We start from the raw sequence: 10,659 nt of genomic DNA, 5'->3' as shown, positions 1-10,659 counted from the left end.
AGTGAAACCCAGTGGGTATGTAGGCAGGCATCCAGGGTAAGCATAAAGTCTAATTGCCTCTCTCCTGTCAGACCTTAGAAAGAGGCTCCAAACCCCTGTCCCAGAGAACGTGCGACAGATTACTCACAACACCATCTGAGAACAAAATGGGTTTTTCACATCTAAAAATGGCCCCAAGCTTACCTTATCCCAGCTGGTCCCCAGGAAGGCGACTCCGCTTGCGGCGAAGTGGTGGGGGAGTGTCCAGCTCATCCTGTGGGGGGAGAGGGTGTGTTCACAGAAAGGCCTGTGGCCTCAAGGGCTGAGCGACCAGCAGGTCGGAGACTGGAAACCCCTAGCTCTCTTCCACAGGTAAGAGAAAGGGAGCTCTGGAAGGTTTCTGACAACCTACCGTTACTTTACTGGGCTAAGTTCTTGGGATAGTACAGTGGAAATTCACCGAGTCAAGTGCACATAATAAATGCCAATTGGTTTTAACTCAAAATGATGCTAACGGGACTTCTCTGTCCCAAACTAAGCTCCCCTACCCCAAACTTGTGTGGGCAGAAAACTTCCAGTCTCACTTGACCAGCTAGAACTGCCGGAGGCCTCCCCTCAGTCTCCCCTCCCGACTGTCTGGCCCACCCATCGGCATGGGGCTCTGCAGCTGCTGGGGCCTGGGCTGGTGCCGGCCTGTGGTGGCCAGACAGTTGCGGTGTCAGAGGCAGAAGATGGAGAAGCAGCATGGTGGAGTGGATAGAGCATGGTCCTGGGAGTCAGAAGGTTATGGGTTTTAATCCCAGCTCCACCACTTGTCTGCTCTGTGACCTTGGGCAAAACACTTCTCTGGGCCTCGATACTCCCAATCTGTAAAATGGGGATTGAGACTATGAGCCCCACATGGGGCAAGGGACTGTGTTCAATCCGACTTGCTTGTATCTACCCCAGGGCTTAGTACAGTTCCCGGCACATAGTAAGGGCTTAACAAATGAGAAGCAGCATGGCTCAGTGGAAAGAGCACAGGCTTTGAAGCCAGAGAACATGGGTTCAAATCCCAGCTCCACCAATTGCCAGCTGTGTGACATTGGGCAAGTCACGACTTCTCTGTGCCTCAGTTACCTCATCTGTAAAATGGGGATTAAGACCATGAGCCCCCCCGTGGGACAACCTGATCACCTAGTAACAATAATAGTAATAATGATGATGATGGCATTTGTTAAGCGCTTACTATGTGCAAAGCACTGTTCTAAGCGCTGGGGGCGGATGCCAGGTGATTGAGTTGTCCCACGTGGGCCTTGCAATAATAATAATAATAATGGCATTTGTTAAGCGCTTACTATGTGCAAAGCACTGTTCTAATCAATTGATCAATTGTATTTATTGAGCGCTTATTGTGTGCAGAGCACTGTACTAAGCACTTGGGAAGTACAAGTTGGCAACATATAGAGACAGTCCCTACCCAACAGTGGGCTCACGCTCTAGAAGGGGGAGACAGAGAATAAAACCAAACATTAACAAAATAAAATAAATAGAATAGATATGTACAAGTAAAATCAATCGTATTTATTGTGTGCAGAGCACTGTACCAAGCGCTTGGGAAGTACAAGTTGGCAACATATAGAGTTATATATCCCTACCCAACAGTGGGCTCACAGTCTAAAAGACTGTGATAAATAAAATAGAGTAAAATAAAGATAAATAAATAGAATAATATGTACAAACATATATACAGATATACAGGTGCCGTGGGGAAGGGAAGGAGGTAAGTGCTGGGGGGATACCAGGTGATCAGCCTGTCCTGCGTGGGGCTCCCAGTCATCATCCCCATTTTACAGATGAGGTAAGTGAGGCTCCGAGAAGTTAAGTGACTTTCCTATGGTCACACAGCAGGCAAGTGGCGGAGTCGGGATTCTAACCCGCGACCTCTGACTCCAAAGCCCGTGCTCTTCCCACTGAGCCACGTGCTTTGCACATAGTAAGCGCTTAATAAATGCCATTATTATTATTAAATGCCATAATTATATTATATACATGATATTAATAATAATTATTACTTAAGGGGCCCGAATCCGGTCAGGCCTTAGCCGGTTTTCCAAGAGCGACGGCGCCACCTGGCGGCCAGCCCCAGCGGAGGCTCCCTTGCTCCCGCAGCCCCTGGCACGATGTGAGCCCACTGCTGGGTAGGGACCGTCTCTATATGTTGCCAACTTGTACTTCCCAAGCGCTTAGCACAGTGGTCTGCACACAGTAGGCGCTCAATCAATACGATTGATTGATTGATCCCCGCCCCAGCCGCTGCCCGGGCCCGTCGGGGCCGCGCGGAAACTCACCTGGATCCCGAGGGTCCCGCTGCCATCGCCACTTCTTCCTGCCCGGGAGGAGCTTCGGCTGCCACCGTAGGGAGGGGATGGGCCACCGGGCGGCCAGGACGGGGTCAGTCGGTCCCAGTTTGGGGGGGGGGGGGCGCCTGCCTGGGATGCTTTCCAAGCGCTTAGTCCAGTGCTCTGCACGCAGCAGGCGCTCAATAAATGTTCGCCCGGGGCCGGGCCCCTACCAGGCCTGAGCCAGCGGCCCGGGACCAGCGCCTCCTGGCGGACGGCAGTGGCCACGGCCTGGACCTCCGCCACCTGGTGGACGATCACCGGCAGTACAGCGGCCTGACACCGGCACCGACAGCATTGGCCAGCAGCCGCCGCAGCAGCAGGACGGGGGGGAGGAACAACAACAACAACCGTAATAACGACGGTATTTGTTAAGCGCTTAATAAGTGCCAAGCACTGTTCTGAGCGCTGGGGGTGGATACAAGGTAATCGGGTTGTCCCCCGTGGGGCTCACAGTGGCTCAGTAGGAAAGAGCCTGAGCTTTGGAGTTAGAGGTCGTGGTTTCAAATCCCAGCTCCGCCAATTGTCAGCTGTGTGACTTTGGGCAAGTCACAACTTCTCTATGCCTCTGTTACCTCATCTGTAAAATGGGGATTAAGACTGTGAGCCCTGCGTGGGACAACCTGATCACCTTGTAACCTCCCCAGCGCTTAGAACAGTGCTCTGCACATAGTAAGCGCTTAATAAATGCCATCATTATTATTATTTTTATTATTATTCATCCCCATTGAGCGTGACCCAGTGGAAAGAGCATGGGCTTTGGAGTCAGAGGTCTTGGGTTCAAATCCCAGCTCTGCCACTTGTCAGCTGTGTGACTTTGGGCAAGTCACTTCACTTCTCTGGGCCTCAGTTCCCTCATCTGTAAAATGGGGATGAAGACTGTGAGCCCCACGTGGGACAACCTGGATACCTTGTATCTACCCCAGCGCTTAGAACGGTGCTTTGCACGTAGTAAGCGCTTAACAAATACCAACATTATTATATTATTCCCCCTTCTGGACTGTGAGCCCGTTGTTGGGTATTCATTTCATTCATTCATTCAATCGTATTTATTGAGTGCTTACTGTGTGCAGGGCACTGTACTAAGCGCTTGGAAAAGTACAAGTTAGGGTAGGGACCGTCTCTATATGTTGCCGATTTCCCAAGCGCTTGGTACAGTGCTTAGGCTTAGGCTCCAAGAGGCCAGAAACTCTTCCCCGGTCCACTAGCATCTAGGTCCTGCCACAGTGCCTGTCCACACCAACACACCCACACCTTGGAACTTACAGGCAGCTGCCCATGCTTCCTAAATCCTGTCCAGGGAGGTGCCCAACAGGTCCGGTTTCCCAGCATCCGAGCCAAGCCCAGAACACCTTTGCCGCAAACCCCAGCAGCTGGTCAGCAGGACAGACTACAGAGGTGTGATTGGCCCAACCCCTCCAGCCCCGGACCTCAGCGTCAAGTCAGTGGACAGTGGTAACACAGACTGACGAGAGTCTAGACTATAAGCTCATAGGGGCAGGGACCGTTCCTCCAAATTCTGATGTACTGTACTCTCCCAAACTCTTAAATTCAGTGCTTTGCACATAGTAAGCACTCAAGAAACACCACTGATCGATTAATTGAGGGTCTGGATGTCTTCCCCTAGCCATGGTCCTTGAAGAACAGAGGTGGCAGCTTCCTTCCCGGCCTGGAGGAACCAGAAGTACTGGGGCCCGCAAGGACACCTGAGGAAAGTCTTCCCTTAAACTGCCCACCTGAGGCACCTTCACTCTCTCTGGGCTCCGTGACTGCCATCAGTTCTTGAAGTGCTGCCTCAAAGGTGCTTCCTTGACCACATCTACAGCAATATTCCAAAAGCAACAAGACAGAATCGCCTCTCGAATTACATCCCAAAAGCAACAAGGCAGAATTGGAGCTAGAGCAAAGTCCCAAAAGCAACAAAGTAGAAATATCTCGAGCAAGGTCCCGAAAGCAAGGTAGACATATCATCTGGCCTGAAAGCAACACAGTAGAATTACATCTAGAGCCAGATCCCGAAAGCAACAAGATAGATTTCTATTATCTAGAGCAGTATCTTGAAAGCAACAAGGCAGAATTACATCTAGAGCCAGATCCTGAAAGCAACAAGGAAGACATATTATCTAGAGCAACATCCTGAAAGCAACAAGGTAGACTTACATCTACAGCCAGATCCCCAAAGCAACAAGGTAGAATTACTTCCAGAGAAGGAAACTGAAAGCAGAAGAGAAACCTCGCACCCGTATTGGAGATCACTGGGTTCACTATCACAGGCCACCTTGTCTACAGTGGTCAGAATAAGCTGAATAACCCACGCATAAGTCCACATGATATATTTCAGTCCCAAAATACTTCCCAGATTGAAATCTCTCTAGGAACATTAATTGACAGCCAATGGTTACTGGCTTCTCATGGCAGAATGGGTGGCTAGGAGTCAAGGCTAATGATTCTCACCAGCGAATCAGTTGCTCAGACCAGTAGAAATATTACCACCAAAAAGACAAAGGCCCAATATTTTTTCTAAACTTTTATTTTTATTTTAACAGTTCAATCCTCTCGTGAAAAGGAAAGAATAAGACGACGAACAAAGTCAAATCAGATTTTTTTTTTCCAACAGCAACTCATCCTCATTACAGAGAACAACGAACAAAAGACCTATGGCACAACAATCTTTAGATGGGTCTTTCCTGGACTTTTTTCCTTTTTTGAACAAAAAACTAGACTTCTCCCACATCTGGTGTAAGTCTCATTAAAGGTCTGTACAAGGCAGCTAAATCTCAGTCACCAAAGCCCCCGGATACATTCGATGACCTGGATAAAAGTACACGAGTTTACCTCAATGAATTCTTGTGGCACACATCTTCCCATTACTTCCCTACTGGATATACACACACCACTGCTGCTATGGGGATTGCTGGCACCTTAATTCCAGAATCACGAAAGAAAGACACATCCTCATTTCATTAAGACAGATGAGTGATCCTTGTGCATCCACTGGACAGTCTGCTCATTTTAAAACAGTTTCAGATGATAATACCAAGATTTGACTTACGCCTAAAGTTATAAGCAAAAAAAATATATATATATATATATATATAATAGTAATAAATAAAAAGGCAACCCTGCTCAGCAACATCCAAAACATGAGAACATTCAGAAATTAAAAAAAAAATATTTCAAAGTAAACAACAAAAAAACACTGCACAAACATCACCAACACAGAAAGGAGGACAGTGTGGGACTTCACACCTGGGGATGTGCAGGAATCTCATTAATCCGCCGTGACGGCCTGGACAATTGGCAAAGTTAATACTGCCTGGGTTAATCGTCACTTCAATGTCAACCGGTCCTCTGAGCTCCCCCCACGCCCTAAGGTCCCTCCATCCCCCCGCTGAGGTTCGGACACATCGGACGGGGTTTGGCCTTCGGCTCGCAGGAGCCTTCCTGAGAGAACAACTGTACTCTTCCCCCGCCCCTACCCTTACCCTCCCACCCCCACCCCCCTCGCCGGACCATTGGACTGAAGCGTCTCCTGGGAAGGGACGCTCCCAGACCACATCTCCAAGGGCACGACTGGACAGGACCCTGTGGCCTTCCCTGGTCTGCAGCTTCCAATGGTGCCCATGGTGCACTTCTAGGCAGCAATGGATGGTGCAGGACAGCTATCCTTTAACAGGAGCTAATGCCATTGATATGGCTCACAATTCATCAATGCACACGTGCGCACACGCACACACTGCCACAACCAGAGGAGGAGGAGGAGAGAGACAGGAAAGAGAAGAGTCAAGAAGACCGAGTGCCTCTGGAGGGGACCCACGCTAACCCGGGGCTCCGATGCAGGGCAATCGCAGTACGGGGGTGGGGAGCTCGAGTTCTCAAGTGAGAAAGTGAGTGATGACAAACCCAAACTCCTAAAATGCTCTCCCTGGGTTTGGAATACTGCTCTCTGGTGGGGAGGGGATATGTCGGTTCAAAGTGCAAAAGAGATAAGGCAAGGTTTTTGCTCCAGATGTGGTGTAGTGTCTGGGGGAAAGGAGCAGGGAAGGGAAGAGAGAGATAAAGAGGTAGGAGGAGGTTGCAAATCCACGCTGGTCTGGCTGCACCCATTTGGCTTCAGATCCAAGAGTGGTGGGCAAGCCACCTCATCCACGTGGACAGCCAGAGCTGGGACCAGGGAAGAACTAAAGAGAAGAGGCCTAGAGTGTGACCATTAAGGCAAGGGCAAATAAATAATATCTTCATATTTCCAAATCAGGTTTGATCCACATCCAAGAACAGACATTTCTAAAATCCTCCAAAATCCTTCCCCAGAAACCCTGCATAAGGCCAGTGGGCCAAGCAGGCTGACCGATCAGAACCCACAGGCTCTGTTCTGGGCAGCCCTCTCCCTGCCCCTGACTACACAACTATTCTGACCATTCTGCTGGGACAATAAGTCACCTGCTTCCTTCTTCCAATGGAAAGACAAAGAACTGCAACCCAAACCAGGCTTCGGGCCATTCGTCTCTTGTGTCCTGCTTGGTGGAAGGCTTTAAGGGGGGGCGGGGATGGGGACTGGGAAGGTGTGGGGCACCCAAACTGCTTCTAAAGACCTTTCCTGATGTGGAGAGAAGCTGGAGGCGGGAGGTGAATTCCAAGTCCCATCAGCAGATGTCCGGTGGGAGGGGGAGGGAGGCCTGCACGCACAGCTCCGACCTCTAGAGTCAAGGCCGTGAAAATAGCTCTCATTGGAAATCAATGCAGCAAAGTCAGGAGCGACAAAACAACTGCCAAGTTTTCCTCAGAGCCATGACTGGGCTGTTCCCCAACCAAATCAGGCTGGGGCCTGATTCCCACTTTGACAATGCTTGATTCCCCGTTGGCCTTTTGTTCATTCGCTCCCATCTCCTCCCGAGCCCCAGATGCCCTGTTGCTGGTTCCCCAGTGGGTCACCTTGTAGGCCCTTTGGAAGGTGGTTATTCATGGTCAAACAGGATCCTTTTTCACATGAACCTACCTGGCTCATTCACTTTGCAACACCTCTGTGCAGAGCCAACACTCAAGGGCACTCTCCCTCCTCCCATCAGAACAACAAAACACAAAACAAAGCAGACTTTTTTTTTAAGGCGAAAAAACAGAAACAAAACAAAAAAACCCCAAACCCAGCCCACCCCAACAGCCCCCTAGCAGAGGCAAAGACAAGATTTTGACCCCATTTTCCATTTGTATCCCTGCAAAAATGCCTTAGGAGTTGTGTCACTGCCTCGCGGGGTGTCTACCCCTCATGCCCGGCTAACGTGGGCATGAGGATTTCATACATGTTCAACATTTCATTTTACAAACCAGACTTCTCGATCGACTACTCGAGTACAAATTTTGCCTTTGGGATCTTAAGCGTGCCATGAAAAAAGTGCATTTGCTCTAAAGACAAAACAAAACGAACAAAAAAATACCCCTCCATAAAAACTTTTAGATTTATATACAACAACCTGTAACAGCAACTGACCCGGTGACTAATAATATGGTCGGTAGCCACTACATTTTACAACTACATAAAAAGGGGGTCGCTTAGGAATCCTCTCTTCTTAGGTGCAAGGCAACTTGCCAAAATAACCTGAACTATACAATGATCACTATAGTGCATATCGATTGATGCGGACTGCTCTTCATTCCTCCAAGTGAAAACTGAATTTCCAACAGACCCACGGAAAGCAGGCCACCTAGAAGAACGGAAGGCCCCTGAACAGAAATCAGCTCTTTCGGACCCAGGCTCAGTCAGGACTGTAAAAAGGCCGTCCGGCTGGGGGATGTGTAAGCTCTGACCCAACATGCATACGCCCGTGTCTCCCAGGCCACAACCTCGGCCATCCCAAATCACAGCTCCCTCTCTGCCCGGGGGGCACCGCACCGGTTCGGTTCACCCAACCGGAGCCCGTAAGCACGCCGCCTCTGAGTCACCTGGTTTGACAGGACTTTTCCACCAGCCACGGCTCTGCCTCCGAAGAGCGATGAATGAAAAAGTGGTTGGAGCTATCAGGGGTGCTCTGCAAGTCGCGGTTGGGTCCCTGGCCTTGGATCCAACTTTGACTTACTTGGCGGAACATTTATCCCTCAAGGAATGACACAGGTTGACAACGGGGAGAAACTAAAGAACTTCAAGCAAGAAACGCTTGCAGAAAAACTCCAAAGGGAGCTCCTGAGATTGGGCAGGTGGAGAGGGAAGGGATGGCAAGGCCTTCTGGGAATCTGACATCTCACAGCATCACTCGACTTACTATTTGCTTCTTCGTTTATATAAATCCGACGGGGAACTTTCGACTTGCTAGGGGGACCACAGAGAGGAGAACTTCCAGATCTCCTCCTCCTTTCTAAGGAGCTTGCTTTGGGAAATACTGGCAAGGAACTGGTCTCCGTTCATGGGCCTTACACGGTATGCCCCTGTGAGTGCTGTGGCCGGTCATCAGGAAAGACCAGGATTCGACATCATGTCTGGGTCAGCCAACGTACCTGGGGGGTTGGTGGGGGGAACTGCCACACACCCCTACACAACCTTACTTCCCAACATCCTAAACACATCAAGTGCTGACTGAAGACTGCATGGTGGAAGGCACATGTGGGTGAAGGATTTACCGAGGAAGAAAACCAAGATTCTTTGTCTTACGGACCACCACAGAAAGATCTCGCATCCGGGTGGAAGTTTCAGTGAAGGAATTCCTGCGGGTGACTTTAAGGGGGTGGGAAGGGATTAGAGGGGAAAAGGAGAGGTGAGGAAGAGAGGGGCTTCTCTAGAGTCAAAGCGCTGGGATGGTGATGAGGCTGGCATTGATGATCCACTCGGGACCCAAAACTTGGGGCAAAAAGAGAGAAGCCACTGAACTGAATCACCACCACCATCCCTACTGTGCCTCACCAGGAGGCAGAGTTCTGAGAGGCTGGGATGACCAGACCACCAACTACACGGGGTGCAATCTCAAATAGCCCCACGGCTCCCTGGCTCCGCATCGCTCCCAAGTCCGGCGAACCATCACCAGCATCTAAAGAGAGTACGCCTGGCTTCACCAAGCGGGAAGTTCAAAGTAAAGTCCCCGGGCCACGGTGACTGATCGTCATCACGCCAGGTCACCTCCTCACCCGGTGGGAAAAACACAATGGCAGTGGCAACCCTTCCCCCTTCCTCCTTCGCGAGAGGTCTCCTCTAGGCCCTACAGGATAATGTACCTCTCAGCTGTTCTGACGTGGACTCATTTTCCAGATGCACGTCTCTAAGTAACGGACAAATCAAACTCGTAGTGGTTTAACAAGCGGGCTTGCAGTACTGAAGGCAGTGGGGCAGTGGATTTGGAAAATTCATGATTCAATAATACTTTGATTTGGGGAAGTCACAGTCCATAGGTGGACAAGGAGCGCGGCAAAACATGGTCCTTCACAATTTGGGTTTCAACATAATGCTGTTTGACGCTTTCAGTCCTGTCCCCGTTCCAACCCTCCCTCCCCAGGCCCAAACCAGGCTAAAATAAAAATATCCCAAACCCATCACCACAAATCATTTGGTTAGAACAACAATAATAATAAATTAAAAAAAATAGTAATAAAAAAATAAAAAACCCACCCCAATCTACCACCCCTCTGGGCAGGACCACTGTGGTTTTGGAGATGATCTCAATCAGCTTTTGGAGCTGGGACTGCTTCCTCTTGGGATTTCTTTTTATGCCATCCTGCTGGTTATTCAATGAGGGAAATGTTCATAGACCACTGATGCGCGCGACCATTTAAGGGACACATTGCACTTCTGTCCATTAGTAGAGAAAAGGCATCATATCCACCCTGAGGCCTCCTTCATCTCGGCTCTCCAGCCTAACCACAGGACCGACCGAGGAGCACAGTAGGTCAGAATGTCCAGTGGGGCCAGCGCCTTTCCCCCAGCTTGGGGTCCTGTGGGGGTCCCAACGCTGCTGCTGCTGGCCGTACTGTTTCTTAGGCTTCCAAAGTGCAAATAAGTCCCCAGGGCCCCCGTCACCTTGAGCCCTGGTTATGGCATTTTTGTTGCCAGTCTCAGCGACTGTAAACCCTGTTTCATGTAGTGGACCAGCTCGGTCAAACTGCTGTTCATGGTCAGGGAGCACGCTGCTGTGCTGAGCTCAGCAAAGAATTCTGGGGAAGAGAGCGAGAGGGAAAAAGAGAAGGGGGCGTGGGGGAGAGGCGGACAGTGAGTTAGAGTCGACAAATACCGACGAGAAAAACTGGCCCAATGGGTTCACTCTGGCAGTTGTACTGAACCAGCCGAGGCTGCCGAAGGGGCGGCGGCAGGTTACACGCCTCT

At 50.1% G+C, this 10,659-nt stretch overlaps 1 protein-coding gene across 2 annotated transcripts in view; it reads right to left on the bottom strand.

Moving 5' to 3' along the window:
• Window positions 1–9,285: 9,285 nt before the first annotated feature.
• The window catches only part of AFF1 (AF4/FMR2 family member 1), a 181,968-nt gene continuing 180,594 nt past the window's right edge, over window positions 9,286–10,659 (bottom strand). For both annotated transcript variants that reach the window (XM_038769104.1, XM_038769105.1), the window contains one exon: window positions 9,286–10,490. In XM_038769104.1, coding sequence (XP_038625032.1) covers window positions 10,369–10,490 — 122 coding nt within the window. In that variant the 3' untranslated portion in view covers window positions 9,286–10,368. The remainder of the gene's footprint in view (window positions 10,491–10,659) is intronic.

This window comes from Tachyglossus aculeatus, chromosome X5, assembly GCF_015852505.1.
Source record: "Tachyglossus aculeatus isolate mTacAcu1 chromosome X5, mTacAcu1.pri, whole genome shotgun sequence".
Classification (NCBI taxonomy): domain Eukaryota; kingdom Metazoa; phylum Chordata; class Mammalia; order Monotremata; family Tachyglossidae; genus Tachyglossus; species Tachyglossus aculeatus.
This window is presented reverse-complemented; position numbering and strand designations above follow the sequence as displayed.